Here is a 19496-nt window from a genome sequence, read left to right on the forward strand (position 1 = left end):
TCAGGTCTTGTTTAGGGCTACAAAAAGGCTCTTTAAGAGTACCACCCAGAGATCTGCCCCAAAGCTGGATATTCATGGGTGGCACGGCATGTGGGAGGATATGGGCAGGTATCTAGAGAACTTCTCACCCCCAGTGGCTTGGAAGTTCACTCCCGAACAACTACAGAACCCTCATGAAGTGGTAGAATATTTGAAAGGAAAATGCTGTGGCTATTCCAGAGACGCACAACTCGCTGCACTGTGTTGGGCCCTGGCCAGTATCTACCAAACACTGCTTGATATTAGGCAGCACCCTCAGGGGGAAAGGGGGAAAAGATGGAAAACAGGGCAACAGGCACCGTGGCTACCCCAACCCCGACAACAGGCACCGTGGCTACCCCTACCCTGGCAACAGGCAGCGCGGCTACCCCAACCCCGGTGACAGATACTGCAGCTAAACCAGAGAACCAACCTGTAGCAGTATCAGTCGCCCCTGTACAGAAAAAGAAACACACAAAGAAATCAGTTCGCTTAGTGAGAGATGAAGATGAACCAGGGTCATCGCGAGAACAGGAGGAAGAGGCAGAACCTGAAATAATTACCCGATCTCTATCCCTGAGTGAGTTGTGTGACATGCGAAAAGATTTTGGCCACCACCCAGGTGAGCACATTGTTACCTGGCTGCTCCGATGCTGGGATAATGGGGCCAGTAGTTTGGAATTAGAGGGTAAGGAAGCCAAGCAGTTGGGATCTCTGTCTAGGGAAGGGGGCATCGACAAGGCGATTGGGAGAAAAACACAAGTCCTCAGCCTCTGGAGGCGACTTCTGTCAGGTGTGAAGGAAAGATACCCCTTCAAGGATGAAGTTACATGTCACCAAGGCAAGTGGACCACCATGGAGAGAGATATCCAGTACCTGAGGGAATTAGCCGTGCTGGAGGTGATTTATAATGATTCTGAAAATGCGCAGACACCCACAGATCCAGATGAAGTCCAATGCACACAACCGATGTGGCGGAAGTTTCTGCGAAGTGCACCACCAACCTATGCCAACTCATTGGCAGTAATGTCCTGGAAAGAAGGCTATGGACAAACGGTGGAGGAATTGGCTGTCCAACTCCGGCAATACGAAGGAAGTCTCTCTTCCTCCCTATGGGCCTGTGTCTCGGCTGTAGAGGAATTGTCCCGAGAGTTCCAGCAATTCAAAGTGGATATGTCCTCCTCCCCACCTGTACAGGCCCGCATTGCAGCTATTGGGAGTAAGCATTCCTCTGCCCAAGAGAGAGGAGAGAGAAAGTACACACGACGGGCTAACCTGTGGTTTTACCTGCGTGACCATGGAGAGGACATGAGGAAGTGGGATGGAAAACCTACCTCAGTCCTGGATGCACGGGTACGGGAGTTGCGAGAAAAAGCAACCAGAAAAGAGGATTCTTCTTGGAAAACTGCTGCTCCAGTTTCCCGTGAGCAGTCCCCCAGATGCAGTAGATGGGCTCATCTCATTTCTGATCCTCTTGAAGGGACTTCTGATTCACGTGTGCGAAAAGCGAGTAACGGATACTCTAACCAGGATTAGAGGGGCCCTGCCTCCAGCCAGGTGGAGGAAAGGGACAACCGAGTCTACTGGACAGTGTGGATTCGATGGCCTGGCACATCAGACCCACAGGAATATAAGGCTCTAGTAGACACTAGTGCACAATGCACCCTAATGCCATCAAGTTATAAAGGGGCAGAACCCATTTGTATCTCTGGTGTGACAGGGGGATCCCAAGAGCTAACCGTACTGGAAGCTGAAATGAGTCTAACCCGGAATGAGTGGCATAAACACCCCATTGCAACTGGCCCAGAGGCCCCATGCATCCTTGGTATAGATTATCTCAGGAGGGGGTATTTCAAGGACCCAAAAGGGTACCGTTGGGCCTTTGGTATAGCTGCATTGGAGACGGAGGAGATTGAACAGCTGTCTACCCTGCCTGGTCTCTCTCAAGACCCTTCGGTTGTGGGGTTCCTGAAGGTTGAAGAACAACAGGTGCCAATTGCTACCACGACGGTGCACCGGCGGCAATATCGCACCAACCGAGACTCTCTGATCCCCATCCATAAGCTGATTTGCCAATTGGAGAGCCAAGGAGTGATCAGCAAGACTCACTCACCCTTTAATAGTCCCATATGGCCAGTGCGGAAATCTAATGGGGAGTGGAGACTAACAGTAGATTATCGTGGGCTGAATGAAGTCACGCCACCGCTGAGCGCTGCTGTGCCAGATATGTTAGAGCTTCAATATGAACTGGAATCAAAGGCAGCTAAGTGGTATGCCACAAGTGACATTGCTAATGCATTTTTCTCCATTCCTTTGGCAGCGGAGTGTAGGCCACAGTTTGCTTTCACTTGGAGGGGCGTCCAGTACACCTGGAATCGACTGCCCCAGGGGTGGAAACACAGCCCCACTATTTGCCATGGACTGATCCAGGCTGCACTGGAAAAAGGTGAAGCTCCAGAGCACCTGCAATACATTGATGACATCATCGTATGGGGCAACACAGCAGAAGAAGTCTTTGAGAAAGGGAAGAAAATAATCCAAATCCTTTTGAAGGCTGGTTTTGCCATAAAAGAAAGTAAGGTCAAGGGACCTGCACAGGAGATCCAGTTCTTAGGAGTAAAATGGCAAGACGGGCGTCGTCAGATCCCTATGGATGTGATCAACAAAATAGCAGCTATGTCCCCACCGACTAATAAAAAGGAAACACAGGCTTTCTTAGGTGTTGTGGGCTTTTGGAGAATGCATATTCCAAATTACAGTCAAATTGTAAGTCCTCTCTACCAAGTGACCCAGAAGAAGAACGATTTTAAATGGGGGCCTGAGCAATAACAAGCCCTTGAATAAATTAAATGGGAGATTGTTCATGCAGTAGCACTTGGGCCTGTCTGGGCAGGACAAGATGTTAAAAATGTGCTCTATACTGCAGCTGGGGAGAATGGCCCTACCTGGAGCCTCTGGCAGAAAGCACCCGGGGAGACCCGAGGCCGACCCCTGGGGTTTTGGAGTCGAGGATATCGAGGATCCGAGGCTCGCTATACTCCAGCTGAAAAAGAGATATTGGCAGCATATGAAGGAGTTTGAGCTGCCTCAGAAGTGGTTGGTACTGAAGCACAGCTCCTCTTAGCACCCCGACTGCCAGTGCTGGGCTGGATGTTCAAAGGGAGGGTCTCCTCTACACATCATGCAACTGATGCCACGTGGAGTAAGTGGGCCGCACTGATCACACAACGAGCTCGCATAGGAAACCCCAGTCACCCAGGAATTGTGGAAGTGATCATGGACTGGCCAGAAGGCAAAGATTTTGGAATGTCGCCAGAGGAGGAGGTGACACGGGCTGAAGAGGCCCCACTGTATAATAAACTGTCAGAAAATGAGAGGCAATATGCCCTGTTCACTGACGGGTCCTGTCGCATTGTGGGAAAACATCGGAGGTGGAAGGCTGCTGTATGGAGTCCTACACGACAAGTCGCAGAAACTGCTGAAGGAGAAGGTGAATCAAGTCAATTTGCAGAAATGGGAGCTATCCATATGGCTTTAGACATTGCTGAAGAGAGAAGTGGCCAGTGCTCTGTCTCTATACTGACTCATGGATGGTGGCAAATGCCCTGTGGGGGTGGTTACAGCAATGGAAGCAGAGCAACTGGCAGCGCAGAGGTAAACCCATCTGGGCTGCCGCACTGTGGCAAGATATTGCTGTTCGGATAGAGAAGCTAGTGGTAAAAGTACGCCACGTAGATGCTTATGTACCCAAGAGTCGGGCCACTGAAGAACATCAAAACAACCAGCAGGTGGATCAGGCTGCCAAGATTGAAGTGGCTCAGGTGGACCTGGACTGGCAACATAAGGGTGAGCTATATAGACGGGCTCATGATCGAGGGGTGGACTTGACCATGGACACTATTGCACAGGTTATCCATGAATGTGAAACATGTGCTGCAATTAAGCAAGCCAAGCGGCTAAAACCCCTGTCGTATGGAGGGCGATGGCTGAAATATAAACAGTGGGAAGCCTGGCAGATTGACTATATCACACTCCCACGAACCCGCCAAGGCAAGTGCCATGTGCTTACAATGGTGGAAGCAACCACTGGATGGCTGGAAACATATCCTGTGTCCCATGCCACTGCCCAGAACACTATCCTGGGCCTTGAAGAGAAAGTTTTATGGCAACACGGCACCCCAGAAAGAATCGAGTCGGACAACGGGACTCACTTCCTAAACAACCTCATAGACACCTGGGCCAAAGAGCATGGCATTGAGTGGGTATATCACATCCCCTATCATGCACCGGCCTCCGGAAAAATCGAACGATACAACGGACTGCTGAAAACTACACTGAGAGTAATGGGGGGTGGGACATTCAAACATTGGGATACACATTTAGCAAAAGCCACCTGGTTAGTCAACATCAGAGGATCTGCCAATCCGGGTGGCCCTGCCCAGTCAGAACTTTTATGTACTGTAGAAGGGGATAAAGTCCCTGTAGTGCGCATGAAGAATATGTTAGGGAAGACAGTCTGGGTTAGTCCTGCCTCAGGCAGAGACAAACCAATCCACAGGATTGCTTTTGCTCAAGGACCTGGGTGCATTTGGTGGGTGATGGGCAAGGATGGGGAAGTCTGATCTGTGCCTCAAGGGGATTTGATTTTAGGTGAGAATAGCCAATGAAGTAAACTGTATGATGTTAATTGCTATATAACCCTGCTACTGTATGTTATCATTACTATAATTGTTATATTCTATATCCATAGTATTACAGTAAGAATCACTTAGATCAAGCAAGAGTGATAAAACTGAGCAAAGCGCAGTAGTGATGGAACCAGAACTGCCTTCAGCATGCAACAATCCAACAGTGCACACCATCCTCCTTCTGCGCCCAATGTCACCCGCTCGCCACACTGCACTGAAGCCTGATCCTGCTCTGCAGACGGAGCAGACTTCGCACCATCCCTCTTGCCCAGAAAGACTGGCATGACAGATGGAGCCCAACGTCATGGACTAAATGAACTCAATGGACATTTGATAGGGATGGCCCATAGACTAAGGCAATGATATCTCTGTGTGTATATATAAATATATATATATCTCAAAGGACAGAAAAGGTGATGATGTTTGACCAGGATGTAACTGAAATTATGGGACCTGAGCATGATGTAAATGGTATAGAATAAGGGGTGGATCCTGTCCTGGTTTCAGCTGGGATAGAGTTAATTTTCTTTCTAGTAGCTGGTATAGTGTTCTGTTTTGGACTTAGTATGAGAAGAATGTTGATAACACACTGATGTTTTCAGTTGTTGCTAAGTAATGTTTAGACTAAGTCAAGGATTTTTCAGCTTCTCATGCCCAGCCAGCAAGAAGGCTGGAGGGGCACAAGAAGTTGGGAGGGGACACAGCCAGGGCAGCTGACCCAAAATGGCCAAAGGCATATTCCATACAATGTGATGTCATGTCCAGTATATAAACTGGGAGGAGTTGGCCGGGGGGGGCGGATCGCTGCTTGGGAACTAACTGGGCATCGGTCGGCGAGTGGTGAGCAATTGCATTGTGCATCACTTGTATATTCCAATCCTTTTATTATTATTATTACTATAATTTTATTAGTGTTATTATCATTATTAGTTTCTTCTTTTCTGTTCTATTAAACTGTTCTTATCTCAACCCATGAGTTTTACCTTTTTCCTTCTGATTCTCTCCCCCATCCCACCGCGTGGGGGGAAGTGAGGGAGCAGCTGCGTGGTGCTTAGTGGCTGGCTGGGGTTAAACCATGACAACTATAAATGAGTATTTGGGGAAAAAAACCCGAGGCTTATTTTAACATTTTAATAGTCCTTTCATTTCAACTGTTTTTAGGCAGTGCCTTGATTTGTATTTGAAAGAAATTTTCAGCTTAAAAATAAATACAAATTTTAAAAATTAATGAAAACACAGGTAACTGACAAAATTTAAAAAGTTCAATCTGATTTAAGTGAGTTTTGATGAGGCTGAATTGAAACAAATTTGGCTGGGGCTTTTTACTGCAGTTTGAGATAAAAGGATTTTTTTCTTTCAGTTCAACATGAACTCTTCTGTTTTTATTTTAATGTTTTGGTAAGAAGACAAAAAAAAAGAAAGTCAGTCTCCCAAACCAATAAACTCCAAGGTCTGAGTGATTTTCCCCCCCCCCCTTCCTCCTGTACACCATTCAACTCTGAGGCCAAACTGTTTACACAGCTAACACCAGATTCACAGAATCTAAGCAATAATGCTCACCCCTCCCTGCTGCCAAATTACACGAGATACACAAATTCTGCTCCAAACAAACCCAAGATCTAGGTGATCCCTCCCCTTCCCATCCTGCTAGTGCTACAGCCTCAGTGGCTTTAAGGCAACCCAAAGTTGCCATTCTTGCCTCAGTCTTCACTCTTATTTACAAAAACAACCCCAAAACCCAAGAAATTGTTACAGTTTTTCCACCAAGGGCCCTGGACTTACCATTTGGAACCAGAACAATTATCTGCAAATCCCTCTCAAGTATCTGCAGCAAAATTAGTGTTACGTAACTTTGACAGTATAACAAAGCTACTTTACTGATTTTATGCCTTTTTTTTTTTTTGCCAAAATGTCTCTAATCTAGCAAACATAGCCACTCAACTGTAACACACACACACAATGTGTTTGCAAGACCAGGGCCTCAGTTATTTTCCTCCCCTTCCCCACTGCCTGCATAATTTATAGCACTTTCAGCTATTTTATGACAATGTTTCCTAAAACTAATATCTCTTTGCTTTTCCATATTGTTTATAGAGCAACTATACCTTCAGACAAAATGCAAGCAAAGCTTCTCATACACCAAAAACGTTAAAGTAACAGGAAAATTCAGTGCTAAAGGAAGAGGAATACAGGACTGGAAACAAAAATTTATCAGATCACTGAGTTACACCTATTTCTTTCTCTGCCACAGCATTATGTAATCCCTTTCATAAACTGAAAAATCTGTTTCATAATTCATATTATTGAACTTGCTGTCAAATCAATCCAACGCTAAAAGAACAGGTAGTCTAAATTATGCCTCAGATTCTGATGTTGTAAATAGTTAGCTTCACTAAGGGTAACAATACCTCTTACTTCAAGTAGCATACAATTTAAGAGGTGTGAGTGATAGGCAAGACAGGGCCCTGAATCATCGTAATTATATCTTCAAATAACTTGCTCCTTTCTAAAAAGGTTACTCTATTGACAATTAGATGACAGAAGCTTTAAAAAAAAAACCCAAATTTTTTTATATTTGCATTAGACCATTTTCCCAACTTTCAGCTACCTATCAGATAAATGCCTCTAAAATAGTCTCTGCATATTTTTGCTTTCCTTTCATTAGAAATATTTTTATTGAGCTGGTTTGTATTACAATACTGCCAGTTTTGCAGTCTCTGGCTGTGGCTAAGCTCCAAGCAAAAGGATGCATTTAGCACAAAGCAAGGCTGATTTAGTGTGTTGGCATTAATTACCCATTTATGCTTTAGCATTAAAAATTATGTGCATGTTTAATTCAGCAAGAGGGGTAGCTAATTTTGTAGAAGTTTATCCAAATACATCTCTCATTACAAATACGAAAAGTAGCAGCTATAAGTATGAAAATATTAAAAAGGAGAGAACGACAGGGAAAATATTTGTATTCTAAAGCAAAAATATTAGTACATACTGCTACATCTTATTAGCTAAAAAAAACCACCACCTTTGGATTTTCTACACTGTTTAAAGCTGTAAATCACGTTCCTTTTAAAACACATACTCAGGTTTGGGAAACTGTAAGTTCAAATTTCCCATCGGCTTCGGTTCCGACATAATAGTTAAAGGCAGGCCACAGATGCCTTTGTTGGCCAGGTCAACTGCTGCACGGTTGTATTATCCTGAAAGGCAGATTCACCTCTTGCATACTATGGACACCACAATAAATTTTTCTCTCCAGTGTGCATCATACATAAACAATACATTTTTCCAGTGCCTCACTATAGCAAAATGCATATTAATGTGTTTAAATTAATAAATAAAGTAGTCTCAAAAGCTTTAATCTCCCCTAACTGAACCACAGGAGTACCAGAAGAGAATAATAAAGGTGGCAGCTCAGCATGTACTGTATGTAGATCGTTATGGAGGTGCTGCAGAGGATATTATCATGACAGCCGCTGTTCAGTTTTTCAGCAAGGATGAAACCTTGAAAACACTGAAGTCAACAAAAAAATTCCCAGCAACTTCAACAGAAGTGTTTGGCTTAAATACATTACAGCATTTGTTTAAGTGTTTCTTATCACTATAAGAGATCTCCGTAAACTACTTTTTTTAAAATATCACATGTAATTCATACTATTAGTGTTAATTATGGCAATTGACGTCAGAGTAATTTTATAAACAAAATCTATATTAGCTATAAGTTTTAATTATAGCTACTGTTCCTCAGTTGGGAGTAACTTAATTTACAGAGCTACTACCCCAAATTACGTGTCCTCCAATTCTTTCTACTGAAAATTAGCAATAGCAGAAAGAGCAAAGAAGGATAGAGAGTATATCACATGAATGAGTAGAATGTTTCACACTTGGAAGACTTAAATTCACACTTTCTGATGCTATAAATTTAATTCCGGATGTGAATTTTGGCATTTTTATACACCACAGTATGGTATCTAGGCACATGAAAAGGGAATTCCAATGGAACATACCCCTTGTTCATATCTTAGGCACATAGTTAGCTAGAGTCACTAGAAAAGCTGGCTGTTGTACTTAAAGGGCTGGCAACTCACACTTCAGCCTACTGCATGCAAGTCTCTGCTAGTATATGAGCTAGACAGAATGAATATTCAATTGTTAGCACCTCCTCTTCACCAAAACATCTGAAACCAGTACCTCTCTCTTTACTAGTGTCTGTTGCCAGAGGAGGACCACCTTTCATTGCACACAACATATTTAGGACTCTACAGCTAGTTATTCACATCCCATCTTTGGGATCTCTGTTTCTCTCTTCATTGACCTTTTATACCTCTGTTAACCCACTTAGACCTCCAGGGTCCAAGTCAGAAAATTGAGAGCATTGCTCTAGCTCATAGAAACAGGAGGAACTGCAACACCGTCAACCTGGGTTTGTCTGATGAAGTGAGTGAGAGTTGCAAGGCAGGGTTTAGAAAGGTGCTAGATTTTAAGAGATAAGTACAATTGCATTTACTGTTAAAACAAATACTATAACAATTTCCATAACTATTTTACAATTACAGAAAAAACGGCCGACTAATATGTTCCATTATGTTAAACAAGCCTGTTGCATTACAGAATACATACTGCATAACAGACTCTGTGCAACACAGTAAGGAGTTTTTAATTTCTTCAGCAGTGAAGTATATTAAATGGAAAAAAATTTGTTCACATCACGTGAATCACATTCCCTCAGTCATTCTAAGCAAGCATCTCAAACTCCACATCTGATTTAGAGATAACGCCTAAGTTTCAGGCACTCAGCCATCAGAATGGTACCCAGACAGGCATCTGGGCACCAATACAATGCTGTGTGCAAAAAGCATCAGACACCTCAGAACGATAATCCTGAAGTGCCCACATGCTGACTTAAAAGCTTGACAGGTGGATCAGAAATCCAGAGCTGGAGAGGGACAGAAAAAATTCAAAAATCTCTGAATAGGCAAATCTCTGAATAGGAAGATCAGTGAGTCTGAAGAGAAATATAATTTCAGCAGTATGAAGGGAAAGTTCCTTGTGAGAACTTAGTCCAGTTACTTAGCTACACATTTTAAGCTGTGATCGATATGCGTTACGTTATTAGTATAACTACAGAAAAAACCCTCCAAAGTATTTTAAATAAATTTCATACATACTTACTTTGGCAATATTTTTAACTGGTTTTCTCTAAGTTCCAATATCTGGAGTTTAGTTAATCTGTAACAGAAAGGCATAACAAATTATCACAATATACTGTATTTTATGACAAAAGCAATCTCAGAACTTATCTATGTTGCTAAACTTCAAAAAATATCTACAAGTTTGAAATATCTTTTTGTGTAAGAACACAAGTATGTTTTGTGCAGAAATCTGCATGTAATTTTTAATTAATTTATTCATTGGGGCTTGGTTCTGGTAAAGCAGCAAACTGGATCTTGCCTGCTTTTCTGCATCTGCTTGAACACAGTTTTCCTTCATCCCATAGGTTTTAAAGCACTTCATTGGATTCATTATCAGTATATGTTATCATCATATACAGAAGTACACAGGAAGTAAAAGAAGAAAGGCAGGATCAGTCCGCACAAGTTAAGATGCTGAATGTCTAATACAGGCAATGTATCAAACCATTTGTTTTGGGTTTGTGTGGTGGGGTTTTGGTAGCGGGGGAGGGGGCTACAGGGATGGCTCCTGTGAGAAGCTGCTAGAAGCTTCCCTGGCTCCAAGTCAGACCTGCCTCTGGCCAAGGCCGACCCAATCAGTGACAGTGGTAGTGCCTCTGGGATAACAGATTTAAGAGAGGAAACCTGCAGCAGAGAGGGGAGAGAAACACCTATGCAGACACCAAGGTCAGTGAAGAAGGAGGGGGAGGAGGTGCGCCAGAGGAGGTTGATGCCCCTGCAGCCCGTGGTGAGACGGCAGGCTGTCCCCCTGCAGCCCATGGAGGTTAACAGTGGAGTAGATGCCCACCTGCAGCCTGTGGAGGACCCGATGCTGGAGCAGGGGAAGAGTGTGAGGAGTCCTCCCCCTGAAGAGGATGGAGCGGCAGAGACAACGTGTGATGAACTGACTGCAACCCCCATTCCCTGTCCCCCTGTGCCACTCAGGGGGAGGAGGTAGAGAAAATCAGGAGTGGAGTTGAGCCCGGGAAGGAGGGAGGGGGAAGGTATTTTAAGATTTGGTTTTACTTCTCATCCTGTTTTTATTTGATTGGTAACAAATTAAATTGATTTTGTTTTTTTTCCCCAAGTTGAGTCTGGTTTTTGCCCGTGACCATAATTGGTGAGTGATCCCTCCCTGTCCTTGTCTCCACCCACAAGCTTTTCATTATATTTTCTCCTCCCCATCCCACCAGGGGGGAGGAGTGAGCGAGCAGCCTCATGATGCTTTGTTGCCGGCTGGGCTTAAACCACGACGCCATTTCATATAAAAAGCCTCATCACAGGAATACCTGTGGTCTTCCACATGGTAAAAACAACCTTTAAATTCATCTTGTATTTCCTTCCATATTCTCTTTCTAGTCAGCTTCTTAATCCATTTTGATATTTCTATTAGAAGGCAGTTTGACCTTTCTTTCAGTAAATCCTTGGTTGCAAGATAAATAACCTCTAGATCCCAAACTCAACTGCTTGACCAAGATAAGTTCAAAGCACTCCTGACATTCAAGCAATGTGCCGTCCCCAGTGGAAGGAATTTTTTGCATTAGGACATAAGTGACAAGACTATCTCTTTGTTAAATGAAATGTAGAAACAATTTGGTTTAAATACAGACAGGGTTGTAAAAAGAAGAGCTCTACATGTGACCCACCACCAACAAAAAATAGTCATTACACTCCCAGACTCAAAAAGGAGTTTAGTGAACAGATCAGTCTTTCTTGAAGATGCTCAAGTGAGTATATTGTAAGGACAGACAAAAACCTTAACTCCGATTAAGTAGTAAGAACTATACTTAAAGTGAAAACAGAAAGCCTGAAAACAGTATTTAATTTTCCTCAAGACATTTGCTCATTTTTGGATGCATTTGAAAGTAGCAATCTGCCACACCTATGACTACCCTAAGAATAACAGTCACCTTGAAATAGAGCAGAGGTCAACCTAGCCCAGCATTGCAAGCAGTACTTGCCATCTTGTAGCAACTGCTGGAGGGAAACCTCCCTCCCCCAACTTCCCAAAGAAAAAACCAACCCTGTAACAATGCTGAAAGAATACCCTAAGAAAAACCCAGTTCATGGTAATATCGCTGCTGTCAATCTAGGACATAACTGGAAAGGACCTCCTAGCCTTCTTACCCTACCTGCATCCTAAGATATGAATCTGTGACAAAACAAAATTTGTTTGTTGAAGCATCCTCAGATTTGAATGGTCATTTTGTGCTTGGACTTCTGAACCCAAGAACTGGATTACAAAGGGGCAAGTCTCACACTTCAAGTGAATAACTGCCTTCACTAGAAGATACTTCTGTGGCATGGTGTGGCTTGCACAGCACCTAGATTATGCTCAAGGGTATACCAGACATATAGGAAGTATTTTCCCATAATTATTTACTATCCTAGTCTGCTGCAGGACTTTCTCAATTCCCTGTATTTTCTGCAACCAGGCAGGAGTCTTGCCTAGCAGCACCTCTATTTTAACATCAAGGTAATTATTTTTTCATATTGAGAAGATAGCACATTTTCCTATGCACCAATGGGCAGAAACTAGGATCCCATGATAACAGCAAAACATTGGAAATATCAAACCAGGTTCTCCAGACTTTTATCCCTGCATTTTACTAACATTGTCTTATAACATTAACTTCTGTTTCCCAAAGCTTTAAATGTTCATGTTACCCACTGTAAATCTTCTCCCTCCCAGATTCATTGCAGACTTGGATAGCATGCAACAGCAGGAGGTTTATTGTTCAATCTTTAGTATCAGGGATTCTCAAAATATGACAAACAGAATGGACAATCTTCTCTAGAAGGGAGGAATAGTAGTCCTTTCTCTTTGGAGACTGCAGGTGTTGCTCTTTATAGTCCTAATGATGAACTTGAAACATCAACAGCAGAACTGTAGCTCTTGGCTGCTTTTGGTATTAGATCATCCCCATTACCAGCTCAGATTAGGGGCAGCCTCTGAAAAGGTAAACAGTTCAAGAACTCTGGAGAACAAGGAAGAAGATCTGCCTAATAAGATACCAATTCTTCACATTAAGAAGAAATTATTCCCCACCACCACCTTTCTGATGCATCCCACAACTCTGGATACCTGCTCAGCTTCTTACAGTTTTGTAGCAGGGTTCTTTTTAAACACTGGTCTAAAAATAAAGTAGCACATTCAATCAAATCCAAACCCTTTTATTTTGAGAAGGCTTCAACATTCAAACACTGCATTAGGCTCCAGTTGGTGTTTTGCTTTGATGACAGGGAAAATAGCTAGACAGTTTGTAGTTTTTCTTCAGAACATGTGTATGCAGTCAAATTTCTCAGTTGAAAGCAGTAGAAGCAAACCTCCATTCATATGCTAAACTATATATATATATATATATGCATGCCCACACTTCATTGACTTTAGCTAGAACACGCTGTACTACACTTCTAATAAGCTAATTCTGTAAACTTAAAGACTGCCTTTGGTGACATAAAGTTTCATAGCTTTGTGACCTTGTTTCATGTTCTACTCCCTCCAGCTAACCCTAAGAGATTGGAGATACAAATATCTAAGTTCTTATGTGTAGAGCTACACAAAGGCTACTAGGGAAACATTTTCAACCTCTCCTGGCTGGGAGATACAGGCTGCATCTAGACTAGTAATTTTCTTGCAGTAATTGATGAGAAATATTAGCCTGAAGCAGTTGTCACTTCTTCCATTATGACCGGGAGGGTTAATTAATTAAAGTTTAATATAATAGTACACATCAAATACTCAGCCTAGCTGCTCTTTAAATTACTGGTGTAAATGCCCATGCTAAGCATCTGAATTGCTATAATGGAACTGAAAAAATAGGGTTTAATTCAGAAAAGAAATACAGACAGAAAATTAGTCCACCTATACTAAAGGAAAAATAAAAGTCAGCGACAAAACGTATATTTCTTCTGCCATTCTATCACAAAGATTTGTTATACTTGTACAGAAACATTTCATTTCTCAACTGTAAAAACCCATAACCACAGAAATATTTACACATCACCTAAACACAAAGCTATAAGGGAGTATTATTCAACTTCAAGTATACCTGGTATAATGGTCTCAACAAAATTATTGTTGCAGGACTGTTATTTTATGTAACCAACTTAGCTTGCTTTTAAAATGTAGCTCAACTTTTATTTAAAATCTCTACATGAACACTTTGTCAAGATAAGATCAATATTCTTCCTAAATCTGATTTCTTTAACTATACAATCTGTAAAATTGTAGAAGAAATATATAGCAGGTATACTTCGAAACTCACTGTTCAACAGCAATAAATCCTTGGAAAGCTAAAAATATTTCAGAGACAGATGTTCTTTATTTTTCACCTCCCTTGCAGATTTGCTAATGCAGAAATATTTTTTTAAAAAAACATAACTAAAATATAAAGGCAAGAGGATTGAAATACATGCATCCTGTAGCAGGTTGCATTTTGCAAAAGTTTCAGCAAAATTGCATATATTTAACTAAATTAAGTCCCAAATTTGATCATCACTGTACATTTATGTAAAAAGATATCCCAAAGTAGATACTACTAAAAATATCTACTACTGCAAATACTACTGGCAAACTGTTGAGAAACAAGATTAAAAGTAAATTCATTGCAACATCACAGTAAAAAGTCTCTGGAAGCAATACTCCACTATAGACAACATTCTCAAAGTTTTTAAAATTACACTGAAGATAAAACTCTTTGCTTATCTTAAACACCCATCAGTAAATAATGTTTCCCTTTTAAAGTCCTGTTTCAACATTAGCATGCAGTGAGCTTCAAGTTTAGAATGCTCTGCTTATATATTCATATATTTAAATGCAAATATATGTGATGTATTTAGATACAACAGATATGATTTTCTTAGGTAAGCACAAGCAACTCTCAGACTTCTGTGCACTGGCATAAAGGCTAATTCTAGGATCCAGGCCAATATTAATGCATTCAAATTAGAATTTGGGAGTGGAGGAAAAACGCACACTTTACCACCTCAGAATTCCAAAGGAACTGGCACATTTAATTAAAAGTCTGGTGATTTTTGATACGTCTAACAGGTTGGACTGGTACAACATCACTGAAAGACAGCAAGTATGTAATGCTCATAAAGAAGGAAAAAAAAGATTGGATAACTTAACCTCAATATTATGCAAAGCTTTAGCACAAATTTTGAAGGAGAGAATAAAACATGGAGGTAAATGTAATAAAATGCTGCATAGATATACTAAAAGTAGTTTGCATTACACAAAGTTTTCCTTCCTAAACATCAGGCTGAATATTACTGACAGAGGTGCTCAAAACCCCATTTTGGGACTATCCTATTCAATATTTTTTAACAGCAATCTTAAAGGATTGGAAAAATGTTTAAGTTGGCCGATGCCACAAAAGACAGTCACAGATGATACAGTGAATTATTAGGACACTATAGGGGGGAAAAAATGTACAACCTTAAGGACTGAAAAAAATAGAAAAGGGACAAGATGCCACAGTACTAAGTCGAGTACTTATGATTTCCTTGTAGAGCCATTGGTCATTTCTAACTGAACTGTCCAATGCATTAGTCAATCATGTGGGAAATGACACTAGGCAGCTACAAAAAGGGCTAGTGGAACACTAGATTGTAACCGCAGACATTTCCAAGAGAAACAAGAAGATAAATATGACATTGTACAAGCCATGAAGAGATCTCAATTTGAATTCTAAATATAGCTACATATGCTGTCATCCTCTGTCAAAAAAAGAAAAAGATTAATTCAAACTGAAACTAGTTCCAAGATCTATTAATATAACCAGGCACAAAGGAAAACCTGCCATACTAAAGGGAAACAATTTTGTTTAGTCTAACAAATTAAAAGAGATATATGGGAACACTATAAAAACAGCAGGTGAGAGAATAGGGGACAACACTTATGAGGACAGCAATTAAACTGTGGAACAAATTAATATCAACAGTCAGAGAGAAACTGATGTGGGAAACCAGGTTTCTAACCTGAACTGGTGGAACAGAGACCCTGACACACAGAGCAGAAAAATCTAGCTACCTTTAATATAGCATTGGCTTAGTTTTTAAGAGGCATTACTGCCTATAGTTGCCAGTAAGAGCAGGCAACTCAGTTACTTCATGTGTTCCCATGTAATGAAGAGTAATAGCTATAAAGCCATATACAAAACAATTGATGCACCAAATTGAAAGAAGTTGAAGGCTTGTCCTGGATGGGAATAACTAACAATGCTCTAAATATCTCAAAAGCTTCTACCAGAGCTTTTTCTCATATTCCAAAGTACAAGTTGTATATCAGACCATTTGCACTAGCAAGTGTTTATACCCAGTTGTAAAGCTGTGGGGTGGCAGAGCAGTCTGATCACTTACAAAACAGAAGTAATCAATGTCAAAGGGATCTGAACCTTACTTTGAAATTAAATTAGAAAATAATGAATTTGGTAACATGTATTTGATTTAAATATCTTTTTATAGAATAGTGTTTATTCTGTGCAATAAAGCAGGTAACATATAAATACTTTGAATTAATTTAAAAACAACTGATGAGAAAAGTCTTAATTTCAGTTTCATCCTCCTGGCTACAAGCTAGGATGCTGCAAGTCACTGTTTATATTTTAAAAACCAAGGCTGAATTGTTCATAGCTATTAAAGAGAAACACTACACTGGAGAACTGGCTTTTAAGTTGCCTTCAGTAACTGATTTATTCTTAAGCAGTTAGCAATTAATGACTTCACCATTTACCTAGCCATTAAGCATTACAGAAGAAGACAGTGATGAAGAAAAAATTATAATTAATGAGGCTTTTTAAAACTACATGTAAGATTAACTTCTCAGAAGACCAACCATGTGTATTGGGTCTGGCTGGGATGGAATTAACTTTCCCCATAGCAGCCCTCATAGTGCTGTGCTCTGTATTGGTAGCTAGAAAGGTGTTGATAACACACCAGTGTTTTGGCTACTGCTGAGCAGTGCTGGCACAGCATCAAGGCTGTCTCGCCAACATTTCCCCCCCTCACCCCCAAAAGCCAGTAGACTGGGAGTGGGCAAGATCTTGGGAGGGGACACAGCCAGGACAGCTGACCCAAACTGACCAAAGGGATATTCCATACCATATGACATCATGCTCAGCAATAAAAGCTGAGAGAAAGGAGGAGGAAGTGGGGGGGATGGATGGGCAGGCATTCGTCTTCCGAAGGAACTGCTACATGTACTGAAGCCCTACTTCTCAGGAAGTTGCTGGACATTGCCTGCTGATGGGAAGTAGAGAATAAATCTTTTGTTTTCCTTTGCTTTTTCTTTATTAAACAGCCTTTATCTTTACCCACAAGTTCTTTTCCATCTTATTTTCTCCCCACCATCCTGCTGAGGAGGGGGAGTGATAGAGCAGCTTTGGTGGGCATCAGGCAGCCAGCCAAGGTCAACCCACCACAGTCCTTTTTAGCATCCAACGTGGGGCACAAGACAATGGCAGTTTTGCATTAAGCGTGCTATAGCTATAGTAGTTATTAAGTAGCAAGCTTCTGTGCAGGTCACAAAGTTTGTTAGCTGCACTGCTTATCTCTTTATCTTGCTGAGCTTGGGAACATGTTAGTACAAACAATGGCTATGTGCTGCTTTGCCCTGGCATTGATGGCCTTATTGTGCTGGGGGAGCTATCTTGTGGAGAAGATGAGGGAATACATCTCCCTCTTCCTATCCGGGATTGACGCGGGCGGTTTTGTTACGCAGGCTCCCGAGATCCTTGGAGGTCCTTGTTCACCCTTACGTGAGCTGTTCAATACTACTAATTAAAACTGTTGGCATACTGTGAGGTTTGTGTAATCTGGTGTCAATCCTGATGTAAGAGGAGACAACTTTTGGGTGAGGCAATACTGAAATGTGCCCTGAGGCAGCCAGACTCTGGGTGGCAGGGTGTGTGGAAGGATTTGGGCAGGTGCCTAGGGCAGTTATCACCTCCCATAGCCTGGGATTTTACACCTGAACAGGCAAGCAATCCAGGCAAACTGACGCACCACCTGATAGAAAGGTGCCTTGCCTACCCCAATGAAAACCAGCAACTTCTAGCACTGTACTGGGCCTTGGCCTGTGCCTACCGAGCCACAGTTCAGTACTCTCAGAGGACTGTGCTTAAGGCAGGGACCCAAAACACCTTTGAGAATGCCTTGACTGAGACTGGGGTGCAAACTACATCTGAGGACACGATAGCAGAGATAGGGACCCAAACTGCATCTGAGGACACCATGGCTGAGATAGGGACCCAAACAAAAACAACTACAGTAATTGCCCCAGTAGTGAAAAAGAAACAGTGGACAAGGAGATCAACAGGTCCATATCATTGATTAATAAAGGGAGGAGGAAGAAGAGGAAAGGTTTGATCAAGAAGCCAGTCCTTTGATAAAGAAATTGGAGGAAGGAGTGAGAGAACTCAGACAGGAAGCGGAAACTACCCAGTCCCTGACCTCATCAGAACTTTGAGACATACGGAAAGATTACAGCCGCCAGCCAGGTGAGCGGATTGCTGCCTGGCTGCTCCGATGCTGGGATAACGGGGCCGACAGTCAGCAACTGGAACGTAAGGAAGCCCAACAGCTGGGATCCCTTGCTAGAAACCAGGGAATTGAGAGAGGAATTGAAAAAGAGGCAGCAATTTGCAGTGTCTGGAGCCGGCTCCTCTCAAATGTGAGGGCAAGATATCCATTCAAGGAAGATCTTGTGAATTCCTCAGGAAAGTGGACTACCGCAGATGAAGGCATCCAGTACCCAAGAGAATTAGCGGTGCTGGAAGTCATCTACAGTGATCTAGACAATTATGAGGTCTCCAAAGATCCACACAGGCCATGTGGAGGAAGGGGGGTGCAAAGTGCACCAGCATCATATTCTAACGCCGTGTCAACAACATATTGCCTGGATATGGATAAATGTATTGGGTTTGTGTGGCAGGGTTTTGGTAGTGGGGGAGGGGGCTACAGGGATGGCTCCTGTGAGAAGCTGCTAGAAGCTTCCCCAGTTCCAAGCCAGACCCGCCTCTGGCCAAGGCCGACCCAATCAGCGACTGTGGTAGCACCTCTGGGATAACATATTTAAGAAGGGGAACCCTGCCATGGAGAACGGAGTGGAATGTGAAATACCTATGCAGACACCAAGGTCAGTGAAGAAGGAGGGGGAGGAGGTGCGCCAGAGGAGGGGATGCCACTGCAGCCTGTGGTGAGATGGCAGGCTGTCCCCCTGCAGCCCATGGAGGTGAACCGTGGAGCAGATGCCCACCTGCAGCCCGTGGAGGACCTCATGCCGGAGCAGTTGGATGCCCCCGAAGATGGCCGTGACTCTGTGGGAAAGCCCGCGCTGGAGCCGTCTCTGACTGAAGATCGGCCTGTGTAAAGGACCCATGCCAGAGAAGTTCGAGGACTGCAGCCCGTGGGAAGGACTCATGTTGGAGAAGATTGTGAAGGACTGTGTCCCGTGGGAGGGACCCCACACTGGAGCAGGGGAAGAGTGTGAGGAGTCCTCCCCCTGAAGAGGATGGAGCGGCAGAGACAACGTGTGATGAACTGACTGCAACCCCCATTCCCTGTCCTCCTGCGCCACTCAGGGGGAGGAGGTAGAGAAAATCAGGAGTGGAGTTGA

The 19496-nt window shown here is 42.6% G+C and overlaps 1 protein-coding gene across 6 annotated transcripts in view; it reads right to left on the reverse strand.

The window, feature by feature from the left end:
- The window catches only part of LOC121232390 (erbin-like), a 138526-nt gene that overhangs the window by 45836 nt on the left and 73194 nt on the right, over positions 1 to 19496 (reverse strand). For all 6 annotated transcript variants that reach the window (XM_041121558.1, XM_041121557.1, XM_041121560.1 and 3 more), the window contains one exon: positions 9876 to 9932. In XM_041121558.1, coding sequence (XP_040977492.1) covers positions 9876 to 9932 — 57 coding nt within the window. The remainder of the gene's footprint in view (positions 1 to 9875; positions 9933 to 19496) is intronic.

Source organism: Aquila chrysaetos (genome assembly GCF_900496995.4).
Source record: "Aquila chrysaetos chrysaetos chromosome W unlocalized genomic scaffold, bAquChr1.4 W_unloc_3, whole genome shotgun sequence".
In the NCBI taxonomy this organism is placed as follows: domain Eukaryota; kingdom Metazoa; phylum Chordata; class Aves; order Accipitriformes; family Accipitridae; genus Aquila; species Aquila chrysaetos.